The sequence below is a fragment of the Pecten maximus genome, chromosome 4 (assembly GCF_902652985.1).
Source record: "Pecten maximus chromosome 4, xPecMax1.1, whole genome shotgun sequence".
Taxonomy (NCBI): Eukaryota; Metazoa; Mollusca; class Bivalvia; order Pectinida; family Pectinidae; genus Pecten; species Pecten maximus.
In genome coordinates this window covers 33,190,010-33,217,592 of record NC_047018.1, presented here as the reverse complement: position 1 = coordinate 33,217,592, position 27,583 = coordinate 33,190,010, and the positions used below count along the sequence as shown (strand labels likewise).

Sequence of the window (27,583 nt, the reverse complement as noted above, 5' to 3'; positions counted from 1 at the left end):
GTATACAAGGATACAATACAGTGCCCGTGCCAGTACTCGAACTAGTGACCCTTCGGTCACGTAGCCTTACGAGGGAACTGACTCAATGTACAGCTCTGTGGTTCTAAGCTCCCCTTCTATTTCCCTCCTGGTTTCCCAAACTTTTAGCTCCAAGCATCATTGATGACTGCATGATGCAGTTTCACTCCATTATTTTCGTTTTACAGTGCCTGTGCTGTACATTGAATCAGTTCCCTCGTAAAGTTATCATGAGTTTAACGAGTGTGTTATGATTTCTTCTGAGCCCCCAAACAGTTGCAGTTGAAAACAGGTAGATTTTTTCGCTACCTTGCTGTAGAACGGAACATTTTGACTAATAAAATTACCTCATACTTACGACAGTCACGGTACCTTTATTATTCTATTCCCGTTGTTCCCGTACAGAATGATATGAGCATGGGCTGGAGACGAAGAAACGCTTTTGTTCCGTATTTCTTTACGAAAGTCACCACAATTAAAATAGGTGATTCAAATGGGACTGCCTTGAAGTCAGCGTTTAACAAGATCGTAAAAGGCGACTAAATTTGGGATCATGCCCGTTCTCTTCTTCCTTAATACTTTCTTCTTCCTAACATCTCGTTGACATTGTCTCACTTTTGGCCTTAGGTTGAACGTTCGCCCCTGTGTCGGAGGGTTTAGGTTCTGTCCTCTGACCGAGACATACCAGAGTCTATAAAAATGGTAGTTACTACTCCTGTTAACCGCTCAGCATATTAGGAGTGGGACGAATGGTTCGCCCATTGTCAGTATAATGTGACCGGGTAGGTGGGGTGTCCTGCTGGGTGTCTTCGGCAGAATGCTTTAGTGAGGTAGCACTTTAAGTTGACATCACCTCCGCGATATCAGCAGACAAACACAAACATATCACAGCTTCCAAATACACACATACCCTACACACATGCATCTCGCACACAGAGAAGACCGTTCGTCCTTAAATGACCATTGTTGTTGACTCGACGTTAGTTAAACAATACTAAAACAAACCTGAACATTAACAATAAACAGCGAGGTGGAATATGCCGGGTCACTACACATCAACTATTTTTTATTCGTTATTTCGCAAAACATGTTTCGTTTTTTCGTTCCGTGAAAAAAAATTGTTATCGGTTTGAAAAGACGATATTTATTGTTATAATCAGGACAATAAAATGGCACATATCTGTCAACGTAATGGTCAGAACAACGAATACTTGTGGACGTCAGGGATCTGCATGGAAACCGTAACATAGGAGACTTTCCAGTGTGTTTTCCATAGAAAAATAATTTTTATTCTGGCAATTCATCTTGAAAATCAATAACCTAATTAATTAAACAATATAATGACGACCTTCAAACTTGTAAAATTTAATTCAACAAAAACTGAAGCCTGAAGCCTACTCATTTCAAATAATATTAATCAACGACACACTGATATTCAATTTAATTATGCTGATATTGATTATGTTGTAAACAATAATGAAAATATTTGTAAAACATGCTTCAAAACAACTTTAAATTAAAATATGTTCTGAAGCTTTTATATAAAATTTAATCTACACTATTTTCTTTCTTAACTTTTTTTACAACAGGGAATTTTCTTAACAAAGTTACAATGTCATACTCCGCTAAGAAGAACACCAAAAGATTCAGAAGTATGTTTTTAATTTTTTACAAGCTTTATAGCTATAGTTTGTACGACTTTTTTTACCTTTTAAAGTTCGTAATCGGAATCTAAACGTTTCTTTACTTTCTGCGATCTAATTTGGGTTCGTATCAAGTGAGACGTGTTCGATGTTTGTTGATATCCCTGATGGTTCCGTTGTCACCAACCTAACTCTCACTGTGAGGATGTAACTTAGCACGGACCTGACCACAGGCGCTTGCATAGAAAATGCGATTTTCAAAAAAAAAAAAAAAAAAAAAATTGATATGACAGTGGTATGTGTAATCTGTAGATTACACATGCCACTGTCATATCAATTTTTTTTAGATTACACATACCACTGTCATATCAATTTTTTTTTTTTTTTTTTTTTTTTTTTTGAAAATCGCATTTTCTGTGCAAGCGCCTGTGACCTGACCTATAATTGTATGGCGGATGACGTCGGCACAGCAGAAGACGCTTGATCTACTGGAACACCTGGTCGTATTCTCCTTTTTTCAGGGTTCTTCATGCAGATCTATATTTTTGTTCGTAATTTTCCTTGTCTAGTTTAAGTTAGAATCACGGTTTCGTGTAATGTAGGTATTCTCTTGATTTAATAAACAACGCATTTTCCTTCCTTTGACACTGTCCCGCTGTTATCCCTCCATTGAGCATTCGCCCCTAAAAAAAGAATTTTTATGGATTCCATCCCGTGGCCCTTGCATATCAGTCATTGAAAGTTTCCTGTTTGACGCTCTAACTGCACAAAGGTGCCGAAGAAAAGTTATCAAGTCCATTCCGTGGTCAGTATAATGGACCTAGAGATACGTCATGCCAATGTGTCTGTGTAATTATAATGGACCTAGAGATACGTCATGCCAATGTGTCTGCTTCTTGACATTCCGCTGTCATTATATATGACCGGAATATTTGTCATACAAATGTGCCTGTAACATGACATTCCAGTGTAAGTTTAATGGACTTGGAGATACCAAAAACAGATTTATGTCATGCCCAATGTGTCCGTGACATGACATTCCTGTGTAAGCACAATGGACTTGGAGATACCAAAAACAGATTTATGTCATGCCCAATGTGTCCGTGACATGACATTCCTGTGTAAGTACAATGGACTTGGAGATATGTCATGCCCAATGTGCCCGTGACATGACATTTCAGCGTCAATTTAATGGACTTGGAGAGATGCCATGTGAATGTGCCTTTGACATGACATTCTCGTATCAGTATGATGTACATGGCATGCCAATGTGCCTGCGATATAACGTTTCAATGAAAATGGCATCAAAAGGTGGCTATTAAGTTGGCCCCAAAGGGCCTTGTCACGAATTTCCAACCAACTGCCGATACATATTATATATATACATGTGCATCCCATTCAAGCCCCGATCGTAATTGACATTATGTTGTTTGGTTGATCATTTTAATGAAAAGGTTATAAATGTGTATATCATTTATGCAATGTAATTGAAACATTGAATGAGATGGATTATATAATATTGATTAACTGGTATTCAATCATATTGTATTTACAAGCATCAACTAAGTCTGATAAATTCGACAGTTAATTTGACCTGATTACCATTATCTGCGTATATGAATATTATTTGCCTTACTTAACTTACTTACTTTACTTAATGCAAACGCTTTGGCGTTTTTTTCAAATTTAGGAACAATAAAATTTATAATTTGTTTATTTAATTGAAGTGTACAGTACGGTAATATTGATCATTTAAGGAAGACCTTACCCATGTCCAAGATCTAAAGATGTGATGAGAGTATTTTGAGAGGTTACTCCAGTAATTTTGTGATCGGTCTCCTTAACCTTTGATAGCGCGACCTCACAGAGCCATTCTGAAGACACCCAGCAGGGTACCACACCCGGTCACATTATACTGACTACGGACGATCCAGTCGTCTCTCTCCCAAAATGCTGCGCGGAGTACATCATAACATGTATTACCATTGTGTGTCTCGACCAGTGGACAGAGCCCAAAGTCCTCATCACAGGGGCGAACGATCAGCTAAAGCCAATGGTAAGGAAATGTCAAATGAGACATTAAGAAGGAGAAATTTGTTTAGAAAGAAAAAAAAGAACAGGTGAGTACCTGTCCCGTAAACATTTTTTTTTCTTATTTTTTTTTTTTTTTTACTTGAAATGCAAAAAACAAAAAAACGACGGTGAAAAGAAAACCTAATAAAGAGCTGTACCTATATTTAACAGATGTCACTCCAATGTCCGATGTCTCAATTAAAAGTGCGTCCTGTGGGTATTCTCTCTGAATTGCACAAAACACGTGAGCTAGTGTACAGTGAACACGTACATGTGACCAAACTATGTATGTGTTTGTGTTTCGGTATCGTGTTTGTCACGTGATTGTCTGTTTACTTCCAAATATGGTGTTTTCCCGACCTGACATCCAAATTAAATCATGGGAAAAGTATTTTCATTTTATTACTTATACAGCGAGTTAGGTTGCAATTTTGGTATTAACAATCTATAATAACATTATACAATCAAGGAAAGAAAGAAAATTGAGCGCAAAACGCAGGATCCGTGGAGGGCAATCATTGAGTACGAGAAAAACAAAACTACAATAAAAGTAAAAAATAAATAAAATTGGGACAGGAGATCGGGAAGAATATAAATTAACTTAAAATTACAATTATTCCTTCAACTTTAGAAAAGTGTTTCCTTGCGGTAAAGGGCGAACCGTTTTCTGTCACTATGGTATTGGTCCAGGTATTTAACCCCATGAAGAGGTCAAACGTGACTGATGCGTATTTCGAACAGCTAGTTGTAATTTTAGGCCTCATTGATGTCATGTCTAACAGATGTCTGACAGGAAAATAACTCAATGGAGAAGAAATATAATGTTTCTGATGATGAATTGATCAAATTATAGGTCAATATTAAAATTGTTAGCGTTATAGCAATGTTTGGTTGTACACTTCGATCGTGAGGATTTATTTTGGAGAAGACAAAATACAGATGATCACGACACAGGATATCCAACACCATTGTCACGCGTAATGCCTTCATTCGGCGCATATCGATCGATATTTAATACGCACGTGCATTAACAAGGAAGACATTAGAAAATTGAAAATAGAATTATGCAAGGTGAATTGGATTGAGGAAAACGCTTTCATTTCCTTTAGTGAGGTATAGACGACTTCCATGTGTATGATAATATTTTAGAGGTATTATCAATACCCTGTATTCTGTAATTCATTAGGACTGTAGCACGCCAGAAGAATGAAGTTATTTTACTGTACTCTATCACATTACATACTTAATTGCGAGGTATCTCTTTCTCTCTTGTTTTATTATCTCTCAGTGTTTCGCTATTTTGTCGAGTATTGCTTAAGCCTCCAACACTATTTCACATTCAAAACACCGAAAAACAAAAAACAAAAACAAAAAACAACAGACAGACAAACAAACAAACAAACAAACAAACAAACAAAAAATGATAATAATACACCTTTTTGTTTTGGTTCAATCATGGTTTGTTTTGTATAGCGGCGTGTATCTGCCATTGCATCTTTTCACTTTGTAGCCGGCGAAAAGATACCTGGCAAAAAAAAACGGAAAGAAAACTGCTCAAAGCTAAAAAACGAAAAGACGAAAACCCGCCAAAACTTGAAGACTAAAAGACGAAAACACTTTTCGCTTTAAGTCCCCTGGCGTCATTTCGCGGGTATTAAAGTTTAAAAGACAAAATGACAGAAATGACCCACGAAAGTTCTGAAATTTACTCCACGAACAGTTTTACTCCACACAACAGTTTTATTTCACACGACAGTCAAGACAGCTTTACAACACACAACACTTTTACTCCACATAACAGTTTTACTCCACACAACACTTTTACTCCACACAGTTTTACTCCACATAAACGTTTTACTCAACACAACATTTTTACTGCACACAACATTTTTACTCCACACAACAGTTTTACTCCACACAACAGTTTTACTCCACACAACACTTTTACTCCACACAACAGTTTTACTCCACACAACACTTTTACTCCACACAACACTTTTACTCCACACAGTTTTACTCCACATAAACGTTTTACTCAACACAACATTTTTACTCCACATAAACGTTTTACTGCACACAACACTTTTACTCCACACAACAGTTTTACTCCACACAACAGTTTTACTCCACACAACAGTTTTACTCCACACAACAGTTTTACTGCACACAACAGTTTTACTCCACATAACAGTTTTACTCCACACAACACTTTTACTCCACACAACAGTTTTACTCCACATAACAGTTTTACTCCACACAACACTTTTACTCCACACAACAGTTTTACTCCACACAACAGTTTTACTCCACACAACAGTTATACTCCACACAACAGTTTTACTCCACACAACACTTTTACTCCACACAACACTTTTACTCCACACAACAGTTTTACTCCACACAACAGTTTTACTCCATACAACAGTTTTACTCCACACAACAGTTTTACTCCACATAACAGTTTTACTCCACATAACAGTTTTACTTCACACAACAGTTTTACTCCACACAACAGTTTTACTCCCCATAAACGTTTTACTGCACACAACACTTTTACTCCACATAACAGTTTTACTCCACACAACACTTTTACTCCACATAACAGTTTTACTCCACACAACACTTTTACTCCACATAAACGTTTTACTCAACACAACACTTTTACTCCACACAACAATTTAACTCTACACAACAGTTTAACTCCATACAACAGTTTTACTCCACACAACAGTTTTACTCCATACAACAGTTTTACTCTACACGAATGTTTTACTCAACACAACACTTTTACTCCACATAACAGTTTTACTCCACACAACAGTTTTACTCCACATAACAGTTTTACTCCACATAAACGTTTTACTGCACACAACAGTTTTACTCCACATAAACGTTTTACTGCACACAACAGTTTTACTCCACATAACAGTTTTACTCCACATAAACGTTTTACTCCACACAACAGCTTTACTCCATACAACAGTTTTACTCCACACAACAGTTATACTCCACACAACAGTTTTACTCTACACAACAGTTTTACTCAACACAACAGTTATACTCCACACAACAGTTTTACTCCACACAACAGTTATACTCAACACAACAGTTATACTCCACACAACAGTTTTACTCCACACAACAGTTATACTCCACACAACAGTTTTACTCCACACAACAGTTATACTCCACACAACAGTTTTACTCCACACAACAGTTATACTCAACACAACAGTTATACTCCACACAACAGTTTTACTCCACACAACAGTTATACTCCACACAACAGTTTTACTCCACACAACAGTTATACTCCACACAACAGTTTTACTCCACACAACAGTTATACTCAACACAACAGTTATACTCCACACAACAGTTTTACTCCACACAACAGTTATACTCCACACAACAGTTATACTCCACACAACACTTTTACTCCACACAACAGCTTTACTCCATACAACAGTTTTACTCTACACGAATGTTTTACTCCACACACCAGTTTTAATCCACACAACAGTTTTACTCTACACGAATGTTTTACTCCACACAACAGTTTTACTCTACACGAATGTTTTACTCCACACAACACTTTTACTCCACATAACAGTTTAACTTTACACAACACTTTTACTCCACACACCAGTTTTACTCCACACAACAGTTTTACTCTACACAACAGTTTTACTCCACACAACACTTTTACTCTACACGAATGTTTTACTCCACACAACAGTTATACTCCATACACCAGTTTACCTCTTCACAACAGTTATACTCCACACAACAGTTATACTCCACACAACAGCTTTACTCCATACAACAGTTTTACTCTACACGAATGTTTTACTCCACACAACAACTAGAGTTTAATACATGGTTCAAATAACCCTCTCGCTACAATGCATTGACCTGTACACAGTTGACAGTCATCTCCGCTACATACTGACAGCAGACTACACCAATGTATTTAAGGAGTCTCTAAAATACAAAGATTATATAGAAGAGTTATCAATATCAAGTTTGATTTCTTTAACTGACACTTAGCCCGAGTTTTCTCTGGCCCTGTCACCATGTACACCAGACATGTTGACAGGGCCAGAGGAAACTCGGGCTAACTGACACCTAACGACAAATTTTAGTTGATATCCTTTTTTTTTTTTTTTAAATATCAAGCTTTATCTAGACTATCATCGCTACGTTTAACGTACATTTGTATCATAATGCTGTCGCGCGTAAAATCAAAGCTTAATAGTCAATTCACTGTATTTTAAGATAATGCGAACTGTATTGTTTACAACAAGTTTATTTCTTACCCTGGGAGTAGGATATTTTGACGTCATCAGACGGGCGATAACTTTTGACCGCTGACCGCCTTAAGGGGAGATGATTAGCCGTCATTTTGCAGTAGTGTGCAACATTTGATTTAATTCACCGTGACCGATTCTTTTTCTACACACAGCAGACAAAAAATCGTGCATTTATCACTTCACAAGTGTACGTACGTTATCTGAAAGGAGCAGTCGTGATGTGATATGAAAATGTTTAACTGTCAAAACCGGAAATGAAAAATAGCGGACACAGGAAGTACAAAACGTAGACATTGATTACAGGTCAACGTTTAAACAAACAAAGATAACGTGATTGTGTCTTCTGTATTTTTTGTTAACTTCAATAATACCATTGACCCCAATTTAACCTCTTATCTAAACAGATTCCAAAACAAAAGAAAAATAAAGTATTCTAATCTTGATACTGCTGGCCGAAATTTAAGTTATCGGTCTCAAAAATGAAAAAAAAAAAAAAAAAAAAAACGAGAAATGAAAAAGAAAAAAACAAAAGCTAAATAGTCCGTGTTGTAATAGCTTTACTTCAACTTCAGCATACATAAATACACCAGTATCAACTTGTATCCGCTCAATAATTCATGATGTCTAATTAATGATTTTTTTAATAGATTTTTTCTTCTTTTAATAAGATGATGTTAAGTAATAATTTCCAATGTGTGTTATTCTTTCTAAATTCCTAGACATTTTTTATTTTGTCACAAAAAACAGCTGTGAAAGCATCACATTAAATGTTTGATACAATATCTCCTGGCCCAGGAGCGGAAATAACAGTGTGCCTGAGTGATAATGAAATTCTCTGAATTCTCCGGGAAAGACTATACCGGTTGTATCGCACTGAATGCCGTAATGGGCGACTTATTGTGTACCCTCCTTCCTCCCTTTCCGGGTCTTGGGCGATTTCCGTGTTTTGTTTTCTTACTTTTGGTGCCTCCTTGACACCCTTCCTCATACGACCCTTGCAGTTGCCACGACGTTAAACCCCTATCTGTATTATCCTAAACCAACGATCAATATTGCCATTCGTCATGTCTAAACATTCATCAAGAAATCACGAGACATATCTATGTGAATTACATACTTTATGCACCAATTTTCAGCAACATATAATACCTTCATCACCAATATCGTAAAGGAACAACAGTGGAATACAGACATGTAAACAAATCCGAAAAAATCCAATTTGAAAACTCTATAGCGGTTAAAATTCACGGGGCTAATATTTCGCGGATGTCCCAATCAGAACTAGTGTGAGTATTGATTTTCGCGCAACACCGACTTGTGAGCATTCTGGAATAAACACGTGTATAAATAATAAATGTTTATTGTGTATTTATTTTAGCGCTATATTTAATGACAGCGAATGTAGCGAAATTAAATCTCTCGCGAAAACTTCCAACTATACAGTACGTGTCCCTGGTAAGCGTCTTCTGCTATGGGAGTATTGGTCACATCGAGGTAATAAAACGTTCTCAAAATTTGAGACTGGGTAGTAAGAGCTAAACCAACAGGTATGTTATAGAATATCGAACATGTCAGCATACCATGATGTTTGCCATAACTATTCCCAGTATATTTCCATTTAACATGAACATTGCATTCATCTTAACCGTTTGTTGTAAATTTGTGAAATATTCAAACCAATCTTATTGCCCTTTCTTTTAGTCATTTGTTTATTTATAACTTATTAAAAGATATATATATAGAGAGAGATTTTTTTATGTCGGGTATTTATTGAAACGGTTTCCTTTTGAAACTTGGACATAATAAAATCTATGTATGCGAACACATTACAGTCAGTTGACTGCAGCTTCAGGGCAGTTTTCGTCAGTCGGTATCAGGTTACTGTATAAGGCATATACATGTGTATATATCACATATCCTGAAGTCAACATGAAAATAGTGCCAGGATAATACATTACGTAATATTACATGGTTGCGTTTACATTGGTTGGCTGCGTACACAGTATTGGCTACGTACACAGTATTTGGTTACGTACACAGTATTTGGCTACATTCACAGTATTTAGCTACGTACACAGTATTTGGCTACATACACAGTATTTGGCTACATACACAGTATTTGGTTACGTACACAGTATTTGATTAAATACACAGTATTTGGTTACGTACACAGTATTTGATTAAATACACAGTATTTGGTTACAATGTACGTACACAGGATTACGTTACGTAATTATTGTACATTGTCTCTCCCTGAATTGTCCCCAGCGCACTGTCTGGGGTTGATGGTGTGTCTCAAGTCTCTCCATAACGTTTGATAAAGACTCGGATGATGACCCGGGCAAGTAAACACAAACAGATGAACGTAATAACGAACGGACAATCTCGTCACATCACCATGGCACCAAGGTTCTTCAATACAGAAATCAAGCGACGAGTGGCATTAGAAGGATATCGAGTCTAACTACTCCTCCCGTCCTCCACAGTCCTTATCTTTCCGTGGAAATGATTTTTATTTTCCATCGTAAAACGTTCCTCTGTTGGCAAGTCGGTTTATATTATCAAATCTGTCTCCTTCAATAACTACAATTGGATTCTATATCAAAAGCTATTTAACTAAAGCGCGAAAAATAAAATGGATTGCAGCTTCGTGTTGTTAATTAGACAATCTCCGATGGGATTTTCCCGGTTCTTCCCCTCACACATCCAATAGGAAGGGACCAGCTAACTTTACTCACAATCCACAACAAATCTGGGCTGTTAATATAGAAATGCTAGTCGCTTTACCGTTCACAGCAAGGAAATAATCGTTTAACAAAGCCCACGAGTTCCAATTTACAGAAGCTTAAACACTGAACGTGGCTGCAAATAGAATTGATGACAAATGTCTGTCCACGGCTGACCAGCAGCGAATAAGGACTCATTCTGGACGACAATATGTCACTAGAAAACGTATTACCCAATAACCATAGAACGCGTATAATTAATGTAATGTTACTTTCTGTCTAATTAAAACAGAGACGGACGGGGACTGGAGATCGATATACAGTTCTGTCTAATAAACAATAAAATCAATCATTATGGATTTCTATTATCAAGAAGAAAAAAAGGTCATATTTAATTAAAAAAAATCTGCTTCCTTGGTCAGTTCTGGTTCCTACATATAACTCGTCTCGGGATACAATAAACACCATTGCTCTTTAGTTTTTCCTTCATTTAAATTTATCGCATTCGTTCCTTCATTTTATTATCAAAGTCTTCACTTGTTCGTTTCTTTAATGCAATATTGATTCCCTCATCTCATTCTTCATTCCTCGACCTAAAATCCACGTGTCACACGTTCATTCCCTCGTCCTATTGTCACGTTCTTTCCCTCGTCCTATTGTCACGTTCACTCCCTCGTCCTATTGTCACGTTCTTTCCCTCGTCCTATTGTCACGTTCACTCCCTCGTTCCATTGTCACATCCATTCCCTCGTTCCATTGTCACATTCATTCTCTCGTTCCATTGTCACATTCATTCCCTCGTCCTATTGCCACGTTCATTCCCACGTTCAATTGTCACATTCATTACCTCGTTTAATTGCCACATTCATTCCCTCTTCAAATGCCACGTTCATTCCCTCGTTCAATTGCCACGTTCATTCCCTCGTTCAATTGTCACATTCATTCTCTCGTCCTATTGGCACGTTCATTCCCTCTTTCCATTGTCACATTCATTCCCTCGTTCCATTGTCACGTTCATTCCCTCGTTCCATTGTCACGTTCATTCCTTCGTTCCATTGTCACATTCATTCCCTCGTTCAATTGCCACGTTCATTCCTTCGTTCCATTGTCACATTCATTCCCTCGTTCCATTGTCACGTTCATTACCTCGTTCCATTGTCACATTCATTCCCTCGTTCCATTATCACACTCATTCCCTCGTTCCATTGTCACACTCATTCCCTCGTTCCATTGTCACATTCATTCCCTCGTTCCATTGTCACATTCATTCCCTCGTTCCTTTGTCACATTCATTCCCTCGTTCCATTGTCACATTCATTCCCTCGTTCTATTGTCACATTCATTCCCTCGTTCTATTGTCACATTCATTCCGTCGTTCCATTGTCATATTCATTCCCTCGTTCAATTGTCACATTCATTCCGTCGTGCAATTGTTACGTTCACTCCCTCGTCCTATTGCACAATGTTTGTTCTATTAGTCCCGTCTATATCCATGAATTGTAATTCAAAGAAATATTGCTGCATTTCCATATATCTATATATAGACACTGAAAAGCGCATTTAATAACCGAGTTAGATTTGTAATAGATCCATTCCCTGTGAACATCGCGTGGGAAGCGCGTGGGGGATGGCGTCTGGTTGCTTCTGGAAGAAACGACAGCCGAACAAATGTACCCAATACGCATGTCAAAAACTGTCGGTTGACGTAGGGGAAATTTAAATAATTCTGCAGAATTTTGGCCAAATTTATCTTTATGACCTATGTTACCATACGAAAATGGTACACATTTGGCACTTTTTCAATAGATATCAAATTATATTTTGCTCGAGAGCAGTCACATTTTGTTCCATATCATAGCTGGTATAAACTGCCATATCTATTTAGTTTGGCCTCGTCAGGTTGGGAACGACTGGTGAATTTCAAGGTTGGCTCTACATGTAGATCTGGATGTCGAATTGGAGAGGTGTTATACACTTACAGGTCTATAATACTGTAGCATTATAGAGTATTGGATATGACGTTGATTTTAAAATAGAATGTTATTCATACTATGATATACAGTGCACGTATATAATAACAATGATGTTTAATGAGACAGTTGTCGTGGTATGTACACTCATAATGCACAATTATAACCTAATGATGAAGTCCATGCATCGTTTACATGTTTTAATATACTTAGAAAATATATTAAAGGGGCGTTCCTTCGTTGAAATGAGTTTATGCTATAAAACAAAAGTAAACGGGAATCTGGTATTTTCTCAACTAGTAAAAGTTATAAACTTTACCGTAATATAACACTACAAGCCCGAAGATAACACAAAGTTCTTAAAAATTTTCTTAAAGTTTTTGAAAATGTGACTTTGACCCGAAGTGCGAAAATTAATCGCCGCGAACGACTATCTATACGGGCATGCGCAGACAAGTTCATGAACAGAAACGAAAATGGCGTACACGGCTCCCCGAGTTCGCGATTAGCTAATGGGTCAATTGGCGAGAAAACGGGGACACAGCACAGATAGCGAACGTCATAAAAAGTCGTATGAATATCGGCTACTAGTTGGAAAGATGAAAGAGAGCGTCAGTTGAGTTGAACGAGGAATTCGCATTACTTCTGGAGAGCTCTACGGGATATACTAATAGTCGACTCAACCACAGGGGCATGTCTAGTTTTATATTACAAAAAATAGTCAGAAATACCTATATATATTGTTATATCTCGAAGTTACACTTGTTACCGTGCTGACAAATCATAGACACTATAACTAAATATTACCTCATCGAACCATGATAAATGATTTTACAAGTATACTGTGTATTTGTCTTATCTTTAGCCATTTCCTTCATTTATATTCATGTACACATCAGTTTGTAAACTTGGCACACGTGTTTGCGCCCTTTGGTGCTTATATTTATGCGACTTTTTGCACTAGTAAGATAATGTTTGTGTGCAATATTCTAAATGTTTTTCTGATATTCTTAACTCATTTACTAGTTATGCATGTTACCATAACATAAGTAATTGAGGAAAAACGGGCTATAATTGGAGTTTATCATCACAAGAAAAACGGTACACCTTCATCACTCGCTATGCTGTGATAAGCTTTACCCAATCGATGTGATTTTTGGCGAACTGATGTCGGTAGTCTGCGGTGTCACGTATTATCTAAATGAAACGTAGGAGGCATGACTTAATATTCCAGTGCGAATGTAGAGCGGCAAAGTTTTCCGGATTTTCTGTACAAATATGACTTTTATTTCATCACAGTTAATAAAAAATATGAGTTTTTGAACAATGTCAATGGGAAGTAATATCAGCAACAAGTTTTAGAAACAGCCAATCAATCAGCTTTTTTTCACGGCTGGAACTTTTTATTTTGAATCACGTGGCACAATTTAAGACAATCAGGAAGTGTACATCAAAATACAATAAATGTACCATTTTATAATGAATACGTGCACTGCATTGTTTAAAAAAAGCATTAGTTCGATTATAGTATATGCATCAACATTTGTTCAACAAAAAATGAATGAGTTTGTTTGAAGCACAATTGTATCAGTATTCTCATTCTGGGCCAATAGAAACTTGATATACATGTACTTGTTACAGGGACCTAATATGTACTGTTGTAGAGTACCTCTTTACCGCTGAAGTTCTTCAAGCGATCTGCATGTGTCTGGATGTTAAAAGGGTAGTACAATTTATGTATCATATCTTAAATAATTCAACAGAACGAGATAAACAATAATGAAATCAGCCAAATCACAAATAATGATAAAAAAATACGAAAATGCGGTTAATAATAAACATTTGTGTTCGCAGAGGGACAGTCATTGTTGTTTGGACTCTTGTGTTACATCGTCTTAAGGTACGTCTAGACGTAAGTATGTCTATTTCCCAGCATCACTTCCTGTCGGTGCGTGCGTAATATCCGCTGGGACAAGACACGGGTGAAATAGCATTTCTCTACATTTACGTTCTTACACATGTCTGATTTCGGGAAATGGTCTCTAGTTATAAAACAGTCATGAAAAAGGTACGGCAAGGTCGCTGAGAGAGCAAGTCTATTGTCCTCATCGTGTAGATGGCCACATCATGAAACATGCATGCTTCTTTATCTTGAAAGCATGCTTTTCAAAATAGAAATTATCTTCACTAGATCAACATAAAAATAGTTTGAGCGATATGTATATATAACACATACGATTTTATTGACTTTGAATGGGCATTTTGTATGTGTCATTTCTTATTGTGTTGAAGTTATTCGATATAAATAGTTTTCATAAAGCTAAATACAACTTGGTGCATTGGGTTCCTGATCAATACCAGTAATGAAACGAGGTCAGATACAACGACACAAGACGGGCAAACCACACGTACAAAAGGTCCCTGGGGCTTGTCTTCCCGTCGTGATATCTGACACTAGTGTTTGTCCATTTCCGATTTTATCATAGAATGCTCTGTTCAAGCATGTGATTCGACATTTTTGCGATTTTTATGATTATCATTTTATTATCATTTTATTATTATTTTATTAATATTCCTAAACATTTCCCAACAATCAGCTTTTCTTGTAAGTCGTGTTTCAGTCTTGATAGATTAATAGAAATATTGACGACAACAATGATTTTTGATAAACGCTTATATGACAGTATAACCGGAGAAATATCACATACGTATAACGGTAAATCCGGATTTAATACATTGTTCCAAACAAAGGATTAATATTTTCATTTTTACGTCTATTTTCCAGAAAAAAACTGAACTTATGCCGCAATCCCGGGAGCGTCGATAATCTATGTGTTCATTGTTATAAAATTTTATTTATCGATTAATATCCCTTCTAAAATGGAAGATACATTGTAAGATGTGAATTGTGTGGTATATATTCATGTAGCAAATAAATAGTAACACTTCAGTATCGTATGATATCGATACACAGATGTAGTCTTTACTGTTATGTGATTATACAGAACGTTTCTTCTTACACTAGAAGCACGATTCATTTATGTCTTTAACTAAACAACATGTTCAATAAACACACTACCACAAAGAAATGTATTGACCAGCATTCTGATCAACAAATACAATAGAAAAGATGTACTATTTAAGTCGTGTTTGATGACCTCGCTACAGTCGTGGCCATACGAAGATGGATGTCATTGGAAACAGACGGTTGGGTTAGGGTGTTGTATTTATTTAACGTCCTATCAACAACTATTATCATTTAAGGACGGGTAGCCAGAAAGTGTAAAAAGGGCAAAGAAGGAAGGTATAAGGATCACCAGATTTGCGAAAAGGAAGAGATCAGTAACATAGGGGCTTGGCACGATTTTCCAAATGATGGTCCATATATATCTATACATTATAGTTTATATATAGACCATCATTTGGAAAATCGTGCCAAGCCCCTGTGATCAGTAACCCTAGTTTTGTGAGATGTGAGATGGAAGATATCGGTATCCCTAGTTTTGTGAGATGTGAGAAGGAAGATATCAGTATCCATAGTTTTGTGAGATGTGAGAAGGATGAGATCGGTATCCCTAGTTTTGTGAGATGTGAGAAGGAAGAGATCGGTATCCCTAGTTTTGTGAGATGTGAGAAGGAAGAGATAAGTATCCCTAGTTTTGTGAGATGTGAGAAGGAAGAGATAAGGGTCCCTAGTTTTGTGAGATGTGAGATGGAAGAGATCAGTATCCCTAGTTTTGTGAGATATGAGAAGGAAGAGATCAGTATCCATAGTTTTGTGAGATGTGAGAAGGAAGAGATCAGTATCCCTAGTTTTGTGAGATGTTAGAAGGAAGAGAACCGTTACCACTAGTTTTGTGAGATGTGAGATGGAAGAGATCAGTATACCTAGTTTTGTGAGATGTTAGAAGGAAGAGATCGGTATCCCTAGTTTTGTGAGATGTGAGAAGGAAGAGATCAGTCTCCATAGTTTTGTGAGATGTTAGAAGGAAGAGATCAGTATCCCTAGTTTTGTGAGATGTGAGAAGGAAGAGATCAGTCTCACTAGTTTTGTGAGATGTGAGAAGGAAGATATCAGTAAGCCTAGATTTGTGAGATGTGAGAAGGAAGAGATCGGTATCCCTAGTTTTGTGAGATGTTAGAAGGAAGAGATCAGTATCCCTTGTTTTGTGAGATGTTAGAAGGAAGAGATCAGTATCCCTAGTTTTGTGAGTTGTGAGAAGGAAGAGATCAGCATCCACAGTTTTGTGAGTTGTGAGAAGGAAGAGATCAGCATCCATAGTTTTGTGAGTTGTGAGAAGGAAGAGATCAGCATCCATAGTTTTGTGAGTTGTGAGAAGGAAGAGATCAGTATCCCTAGTTTTGTGAGATGTGAGAAGGAAGAGATCAGTATCCCTAGTTTTGTGAGATGTGAGAAGGAAGAGATCAGTCTCTCTAGTTTTGTGAGATGTGAGAAGGAAGAGATCAGCGTCCATAGTTTTGTGAGTTGTGAGAAGGAAGAGATCAGTAAACCTTCTTTCGTGAGATGTGAGAAGGAAGAGATCAGTAAACCTTATTTCGTGAGATGTGAGAAGGAAGAGATCAGCATCCATAGTTTTGTGAGTTGTGAGAAGGAAGAGATCAGCATCCATAGTTTTGTGAGTTGTGAGAAGGAAGAGATCAGTAAACCTTGTTTCGTGAGATGTGAGAAGGAAGAGATCAGCATCCATAGTTTTGTGAGTTGTGAGAAGGAAGAGATCAGCATCCATAGTTTTGTGAGATGTGAGAAGGAAGAGATCAGCATCCATAGTTTTATGAGATATGAGAAGGAAGAGATCAGTAAACCTTGTTTTGTGAGATGTGAGAAGGAAGAGATCAGTATCCCTAGTTTTGTGAGATGTGAGAAGGAAGAGATCAGTATCCCTAGTTTTGTGAGATGTGAGAAGGAAGAGATCAGTATCCCTAGTTTTGTGAGATGTTAGAAGGAAGAGATCAGTATCCCTAGTTTTGTGAGATGTTAGAAGGAAGAGATCAGTATCCCTAGTTTTGTGAGATGTGAGAAGGAAGAGATCAGTATCCCTAGTTTTGTGAGATGTGAGAAGGAAGAGATCAGTCTCACTAGTTTTATGAGATATGAGAAGGAAGATATCAGTATCCCTAGTTTTGTGAGTTGTGAGAAGGAAGAGATCAGCATCCATAGTTTTGTGAGATATGAGAAGGAAGAGATCAGTATCCCTAGTTTTGTGAGATGTGAGAAGGAAGAGATCAGTCTCACTAGTTTTATGAGATATGAGAAGGAAGAGATCAGTATCCCTAGTTTTGTGAGTTGTGAGAAGGAAGAGATCAGCATCCATAGTTTTGTGAGATATGAGAAGGAAGAGATCAGTATCCCTAGTTTTGTGAGATGTTAGAAGGAAGAGATCAGTCTCACTAGTTTTGTGAGATATGAGAAGGAAGATATCAGTATCCCTAGTTTTGTGAGTTGTGAGAAGGAAGAGATCAGCATCCATAGTTTTGTGAGATATGAGAAGGAAGATATCAGTATCCCTAGTTTTGTGAGATGTTAGAAGGAAGAGATCAGTATCCCTAGTTTTGTGAGATGTGAGAAGGAAGAGATCAGTAAACCTTGTTTTATGAGATATGAGAAGGAAGAGATCAGTAAACCTTGTTTTGTGAGATGTGAGAAGGAAGATATCAGTATCCCTAGTTTTGTGAGATGTTAGAAGGAAAAGATCAGTATCCCTAGTTTTGTGAGATGTTAGAAGGAAGAGATCAGTAAACCTTGTTTTGTGAGATGTGAGAAGGAAGAGATCAGTATCCCTGGTTTTGTGAGATGTTAGAAGGAAGAGATCAGTAAACCTTGTTTTGTGAGATGTTAGAAGGAAGAGATCAGTAAACCTTGTTTTGTGAGATGTTAGAAGGAAGAGATCAGTAAACCTTGTTTTGTGAGATGTGAGAAGGAACATATCAGTATCCCTAGTTTTCCGAGAAGGAAGATATCAGTAAACCTAGATTTGTGAGATGTGAGAAGGAAGAGATCAGTATCCCTTGTTTTGTGAGATGTTAGAAGGAAGAGATCAGTATCCATAGTTTTGTGAGATGTTAGAAGGAAGAGATCAGTATCCCTAGTTTTGTGAGATGTTAGAAGGAAGAGATCAGTATCCCTTGTTTTGTGAGATGTTAGAAGGAAGAGATCAGTATCCCTTGTTTTGTGAGATGTTAGAAGGAAGAGATCAGTATCCTTAGTTTTGTGAGATGTTAGAAGGAAGAGATCAGTATCCCTAGTTTCGTGAGATGTTAGAAGGAAGAGATCAGTATCCCTTGTTTTGTGAGATGTGAGAAGGAAGAGATCAGTATCCCTTGTTTTGTGAGATGTTAGAAGGAAGAGATCAGTATCCTTAGTTTTGTGAGATGTTAGAAGGAAGAGATCGGTATCCCTAGTTTTGTGAGATGTTAGAAGGAAAAGATCAGTGAACCTTGTTTTGTGAGATGTTAGAAGGAAGAGATCAGTATCCCTAGTTTTGTGAGAAGGAAGAGATCATTCTCACTAGTTTTGTGAGATGTTAGAAGGAAGATATCAGTATCCATAGTTTTGTGACATGGGAGAAGGAAGAGATCAGTATCCCTAGTTTTGTGAGATGTTAGAAGGAAGAGATCAGTAAACCTTGTTTTGTGAGATGTGAGAGGGAAGGGACCAGTCTCCCTAGTTTTGTGAGATATGAGAAGGAAGAGATCGGTATCCCTAGTTTTGTGAGATGTGAGAAGGAAGAGATCAGTATCCCTAGTTTTGTGAGAAGGAAGAGATCATTCTCACTAGTTTTGTGAGATGTTAAAAGGAAGAGATCAGTATCCCTAGTTTTGTGAGATGTGAGAAGGAAGAGATCAGTATCCCTAGTTTTGTGAGAAGGAAGAGATCATTCTCACTAGTTTTGTGAGATGTTAAAAGGAAGAGATCAGTATCCCTAGTTTTGTGAGATGTGAGAAGGAAGAGATCAGTCTCACTAGTTTTGTGAGATGTGAGAAGGAAGAGATCAGTAAACCTTGTTTTGTGAGATGTTAAAAGGAAGAGATCAGTATCACTAGTTTTGCGAGAAGAGAGCGATAAGGATCCATGAGTTTGCAATAATGCGGGCATCAGATCGACTTGGTTTCTTCAATTTCTGGTAAACAGAAGACACTGGAAGCTCACGATCTAACAGGGATCCAATATCATCACTCTGTATGTTAACATTCACTCGACTTACCTTTAAACCTTACCTGCTGAAGTAGCTATTTTGTACGTGTTGTGCAGGTCCTTGTATATCCCTAGTTTCTGTTGATTTCTGTTGTTATAATGTAAACCCAAATTTCAGTTCTGACCTTGTAAGTGTACTTTTATTTTGATGCAATCAGGCATTTTATCGTTTTAACTGTCGGTGTGACGTAAAATAATACAAAAAACAAAAACTAATACGCAATGCTGAATTAGATTAAGCTTTCGTTTATTTCAATTTGATCAAGCATGTTATTACAATAGCAGGAAAAGACAATAGAAAATAGGAACGAATGTCACAGACACTTATGTAAACCCAATGTCGAATTGTATCGGGGCGAATAAAAAATCATAATTGATGAAGGGAGGTAACTCAAACACATTACATGCATGCAACCTAAAGTAGCATACATTCCTAACATAAACTACCAGATCAGACTAAATACATGTTTTTAAGTGTTTTGTTGTCGACACTTTTTACGAAATGGTCCCTGGAGGTTTGAGATAAATCTAGTGGACATTTTTTATTATTAGTTTTACTCTGAGAGCATATTGACAACCTGTTGATGTGTCATAATCCACTGTATTGATTTAACCCAGACTGATGCATGTCCAATACGGCGTTGTTGGGGTGCTATGCCATGCTTACGCGCTCTTTCTCGATTCAATTTCGGCGTGTGTAAGCTTGATTAATTCTCATATATATTGATACATTGACGTCGGAAATATAACCGCTATACACTCATCCAGACCTGTCCAATATATTTCATACAATATTGAAGAAAATTGCATAATATATTCAGTTTTATTTTGGAAGTCATGCGAAGTTTTGACAGCTACAAGGCGAATCGTGTCCGTGTGTCTAAGAAATGAAAAACAATTTACGGTCTTACATCACAGGAGGAAAGACAACGCCTCTATTCCTCCGGTTATTACTATCAAATGAGTAATGTGTCTGCGGCTGAGTTTTATCAAATAGATGGGTGTTATCAGTATACAGGACTTTTTTGTTATCATTTATCATCCGCCAGTTGATGTTTGTAAAGAAATTAATGTCCTCTTTGATTAAAATTTCTCTTCGTGTTACATATAATATTTGTCTGACAAAAGCATGTCCGCTTGCATCAGCGATATTTTTAAAGATACCGAAATTCCATTGAGTATATGTTATAAGTAACTTGCAAATTATTGAATCTACCTACCTACATTGTATCTGTCATATTCTAAGTTCGACTTGTCACATAAATGATTAATTTCAGTTGTCCCACAAATAGTTTAGTTCCAGTTGTCCCACAAATAGTTTAGTTCCAGCTGTCTTACAAATAGTTTAGTTCCAGCTGTCTTACAAATAGTTTAGTTCCAGTTGTCTGACAAATAGTTTAGCCCCAGTTGTCCCACAAATAGTTTAGTTCCAACTGTCTCACAAATAGTTTAGTTTCAACTGTCTCACAAATAGTTTAGTTTCAACTGTCTCACAAATAGTTTAGTTCCAACTGTCTCACAAATAGTTTAGTTCCAACTGTCTCACAAATAGTTTAGTTCCAACTGTCTCACAAATAGCGTAGTTCCAGCGGTCTTACAAATAGTTTAGTTCCAGCTGTCTGACAAATAGTTTAGTTCCAACTGTCTCACAAATAGTTTAGTTCCAACTGTCTTACAAATAGTTTAGTTCCAGCTGTCTGACAAATAGTTTAGCTTCAACTGTCTCACAAATAGTTTAGTTCCAACTGTCTTACAAATAGTTTAGTTCCAACTGTCTCACAAATAGTTTAGTTCCAGGTGTCTCACAAATAGTTTAGTTCCAACTGTCTTACAAATAGTTTAGTTCCAACTGTCTCACAAATAGTTTAGTTCCAACTGTCTTACAAATAGTTTAGTTCCAACTGTCTCACAAATAGTTTAGTTCCAACTGTCTTACAAATAGTTTAGCTTCAACTGTCTCACAAATAGTTTAGTTCCAACTGTCTTACAAATAGTTTAGTTCCAACTGTCTCACAAATAGTTTAGTTCCAACTGTCTCACAAATAGTTTAGTTCCAACTGTCTCAAAAATAGCTTAGCCCCAACTGTCTTACAAATAGTTTATTTCCAGCTGTCTGACCAATATTTTAGTTCCAGCTGTCTGACCAATAGTTTAGTTCCAACTGTCTCACAAATAGTTTTGTTCCAGCGGTCTTACAAATAGTTTAGTTCCAACTGTCTCAAAAATAGCTTAGCCCCAACTGTCTTACAAATAGTTTATTTCCAGCTGTCTGACCAATATTTTAGTTCCAGCTGTCTGACCAATAGTTTAGTTCCAACTGTCTCACAAATAGTTTTGTTCCAGCGGTCTTACAAATAGTTTAGTTCCAACTGTCTCACAAATAGTTTTGTTCCAGTTGTCTCACAAATAGTTTAGTTCCAGTTGTCTCACAAATAGTTAAGTTGCAACTGTCTCAAAAATAGCTTAGCTCCAACTGTCTTACAAATACATGTAGTTTAGTTCCAACTGTCTTACAATTAAATTAAGTTCCAACTGTCTTACAAATAATTTGGTTCCAACTGTCTGACAAATAGTTTAGTTCCAACTGTCTTACAAATAGTTTAGTTCCAGTTGTCTGACAAATAGTTTAGCCCCAACTGTCTGACAAATAGTTTAGTTCCAACTGTCTTACAAATAGTTTAGTTCCAACTGTCTGACAAATAGTTTAGTTCCAGCGGTCTTACAAATAGTTTAGTTCCGGTTGTCTCACAAATAGTTTAGTTCCAACTGTCTCACAAATAGTTTAGTTCCAACTGTCTTACAAATAGTTTAGTTCCAGCTGTCTGACAAATAGTTTAGTTCCAGCTGTCTCACAAATAGTTTAGTTCCAACTGTCTTACAAATAGTTTAGTTCAAGCTATTTCACATACAGTTTAGCTCCAACTGTCTCACAAATATTCTAGCTCTTTCTGTGTCACAAATATTTAACTCCAGTTGTCCTACAAATTATAGTTTAGCTCCAGTTATCCTACAAATTATAGTTTAGCTCCAGTTGTTCCACAAATAGTTTAGTTCCAGGTGTCCTGCATATATTTTAGTCTTAATTGTCACGACAATAGTTTGGATTCGGTTGTGATGTAAACTGTTTAGTTCCAGTTTTCATGCAAAATAGTTTCTTTCAACTATTGCACAAATTACCTCAGATGCCCACTATATTACCAGTTCTAGCAACCACACCTACTAGTTTCGATTTAGTTCTAGTACATCAAGTGTACTAAATGATATCATCGTTATCATACCAAGGTCGTGTAATGGAACAGGACTGGGTAAAACGCCGGTGGCCAGGTACATACATGTATATACCAGGTATATTATATAAATTATAATAAAAACATCAAAGTATTAATACATGTATATATGATATAGTCTGATTATAGACCCGGGGCAGACATGGTGTCGTATAGGATTCCATGGAGTCCAAACGGAGTGCACTCCAAGTCCAAATGGAGTGCACTCGGAGTGCACTTGGGTGTAACCTTAAACTACACTCAACTGTAACTCTAATGGTTACAGTGTCCGTCTAGAGTTTGGAGGTCCCGGGTTCGAGTCCCGGTCTCATCATTATATTTTACCTCTCATCTTACATATCTTTATAATACCATATTGGATAGGAAATGAATCGGCCAAATGTGTCTAATTTAAGTATAAAACCTTGCAATGCAAGCAATAACATTGATGATATTAAGGACATTGATGACATTGATGACATTAAGGACATTAAGGACATTAAGGACATTAAGGACATTGATGACATTGACGACATTGATGACATTGATGACATTGATGACATTGATGACATTGAGGACATCAAGGACATTAGGACATTGATGACATTGACGACATTGATGACATTGACGACATTGATGACATTGATGACATTAAGGACATTGATGACATTAGGACATTGATGACATTGACGACATTGATGACATTGATGACATTGATGACATTGATGACATTGATGACATTGATGACATTGAGGACATCAAGGACATTGATGACATTGATGACATTGACGACATTGATGACATTGATGACATTGACGACATTGACGACATTGATGACATTGATGACATTGATGACATTGATGACATTGAGGACATCAAGGACATTGATGACATTGATGACATTAAGGACATTGATGACATTAGGACATTGATGACATTAAGGACATTGATGACATCGATGACATTGATGACATTAAGGACATTGATGACATTAAGGACATTAAGGACATTAAGGACATTGAGGACATTGAGGACATTGATGACATTAAGGACATTGATGACATTGATGACATTGATGACATTAAGGAGATTAAGGACATTAAGGACACTGAGGACATTAAGGACATTAAGGACATTGAGGACATTGAGGACATTGATGACATTAAGGACATTAAGGGTATTAAGGACATTGATGACATTAAGGACACTGAGAACATTAAGGACACTGAGGACATTAAGGACACTGAGGACATTAAGGACATTGAGGACATTGAGGACATTGATGACATTAAGGACATTGATGACATTGATGACATTGATGACATTAAGGAGATTAAGGAGATTAAGGACATTAAGGACACTGAGGACATTAATGACATTGAGGGCATTGATGACATTAAGGGTATTAAGGACATTGATGACATTAAGGACACTGAGGACATTAAGGACACTGAGGACATTAAGGACATTAAGGGTATTAAGGACATTGATGACATTAAGGACATTGAGGACATTGATGACATTAAGGACATTAAGGAGATTGATGACATTAAGGACATTAAGGACATTGAGGACATTAAGGACATTAAGGACATTAAGGACATTAAGGACATTGATGACATTAAGGACATTAAGGAGATTGATGACATTAAGGACATTAAGGACATTAAGGACATTGATGACATTAAGGACATTGATGACATTAAGGACATTAAGGACATTAAGGACATTGATGACATTAAGGACATTAAGGACATTAAGGACATTGATGACATTAAGGACATTGATGACATTAAGGACATTAAGGACATTAAGGACATTAAGGACATTGATGACATTAAGGACATTAAGGACATTGATGACATTAAGGACATTAAGGACATTGAGGACATTAAGGACATTAAGGACATTAAGGACATTGATGACATTAAGGACATTAAGGACATTGATGACATTAAGGACATTAAGGACATTGAGGACATTAAGGACATTAAGGACATTGATGACATTAAGGACATTAAGGACATTAAGGAGATTGAGGACATTGATGACATTAAGGACATTAAGGACATTAAGGAGATTGAGGACATTGATGACATTAAGGACATTGAGGACATTGAGGACATTGATGACATTAAGGACATTAAGGACATTAAGGAGATTGAGGACATTGATGACATTAAGGACATTGAGGACATTAAGGACATTGATGACATTAAGGACATTAAGGACATTGAGGACATTAAGGACATTAAGGACATTGATGATATTAAGGACATTAAGGACATTAAGGAGATTGAGGACATTGATGACATTAAGGACATTGAGGACATTGAGGACATTGAGGACATTGATGACATTAAGGACATTAAGGACATTGATGACATTAAGGACATTAAGGACATTGAGGACATTGATGACATTGATGACATTGATGACATTGATGACATTGATGACATTGATGACATTAAGGACATTAAGGACATTGATGACATTGATGACATTAAGGACATTGATGACATTGATGACATTAAGGACATTGATGACATTAAGGCGATTGAGGACATTTAGGACATTAAGAGTACTCTAGTTTCTGATTCATTTCTTGTTTTTGCTCAGAATAAATATTTCAATCGTCATTAATTAAATAAAGTGTGCATAGTGTTGTCGTTGTGGTCGCCGTTACCTGGTCATGGGCTAGTGTGTATACATGAATGATGGAAATCGTGTAGCTGTCATAAGTGTTGAGTTTGTTTTCTCACGAACCGGAAGTGTGACCAATGTATGGTCTTATATCAAACAGTAAATGTACATATTATATAAACTGGTTTCCTCAAATAATATTAATTTAAAATAATGATCGGTCTTATTGAAAACCAGAAGTTTTAAAACAACTGATATGATTCAGTCTTTCCATAGGTTAGTGCACGAGACTCGTTAGCCTAAGGATCATAACTGAGCTATGATATTCAAGTCCACATGAGTTATTTCCCTTTGTTAAAACTCCAAACCCAAACGACAACAGGAGTTGTCTACCCTCGAACGCGAATAACATTGAAATTGTGTTAGGAAAATCGATTTGAAGGGATGTAGTAAGTATTCATTATAAAGCTGCTAGATTTTTTAACTTACTTACAAAATTGTATCACGTCTTACAAGTACATGTAGACTTTCATGCTAAGACAGTGTCAGACATTGTGTATACGGTCTAATTTGTCGGTTTTTCCCGTTGTCGGTATCGTAACATCTTTAGTATAGCAGTTTAAAAAATCACAGAAATGATTTGATTCTCTGTTCATTTCTTTTGATAATCGGCGTTATAACAATGGCCCTTACCGGCTGGTCATTTTTAACACTTTTATTTTTAAATTGTAGCATTAATGTTCTTTTGTAGTTAAGGGGACACGACACCGTCAGGAAATAATGAACCAATTGTTAAACATCGAACTTTTCTAAACAGCGATTACATGTATTTCAATATAAGGATTAAAATCATCACAATTCTTTGTAAACATTTAGAGTATAATTAGTCAAGGAGAATCCTAGTTTAGCTGAGAATTTTTATCCACAAGTAAGAGCTGTATTCTTTTCATTTCAGCAAAAAACGGAAATTTTCAAATTAAAAAAAAAAATAATAAAAATTAAAAAAAATACATAAATAAATAAAATAAATAATTAAAATTGTTCATGAATGCCATCATATAACCTTTCATACAGCGATAGGTTATGATAAATAGGGCATTATGGAAGAATGTTTAAAACATTACCCAACCATCTACATAAAAATAATACAAGAGTTATCTCTCCTCTATATTTCGTCACGTTTATGTTGCTGTCGTTTTCCTGGTAACCGTGTCAAAGCCCAACGTTACATGGCCTCCAGACTACATCAAATATATATCTACATGTACGTGCTGTACCCAATCTCGGCGATTAATTCAACTCCTGTATTGCTGAACAGGAGCGCAACAGGAGAAATATTGACGTGTAAGCACGGGCATGCTTATCGTACGAGCGTCCCGTTCTGGGGTGTCCGGGTGGTATATCTCCCCTGAAAAGTTTTTGTATATTTGGACTTTAGATGGTGCCATTTGGTTGTATTTGGCTAGTCCTTGTCTGAACTATCGTTAAAGTCATCATTAACACCGAATGAGTCGCGCTGATGTGTACTGGTAGGTTTACTTCTATGATGTCATGGGAAATCAAATCATGGGTATCATGATTCGTCATTTTCTGGTTAGTACGTCATTTGTAACACTACTTACCCGCAGACGGACCGGTAAACGGCACATCTCCGATCACTAAATAAACTTCAGTACACGTTTCTATGTGACAAAATTAGAGGCTTTCCGAAGTTATTT

The 27,583-nt window shown here is 36.7% G+C and overlaps 1 protein-coding gene across 1 annotated transcript; it reads left to right on the top strand.

The window, feature by feature from the left end:
• Window positions 1-16,221: 16,221 nt before the first annotated feature.
• Window positions 16,222-25,793, top strand: LOC117326508 (reticulocyte-binding protein PFD0110w-like). Its single transcript, XM_033883262.1, has 4 exons — window positions 16,222-16,560; window positions 16,925-17,692; window positions 17,786-18,121; window positions 24,147-25,793. The coding sequence occupies exons 1-4, from the start codon at window positions 16,222-16,224 to the stop codon at window positions 25,791-25,793; spliced, it is 3,090 nt and encodes a 1,029-aa protein (XP_033739153.1).
• The last annotated feature ends 1,790 nt before the right edge of the window (window positions 25,794-27,583 follow it).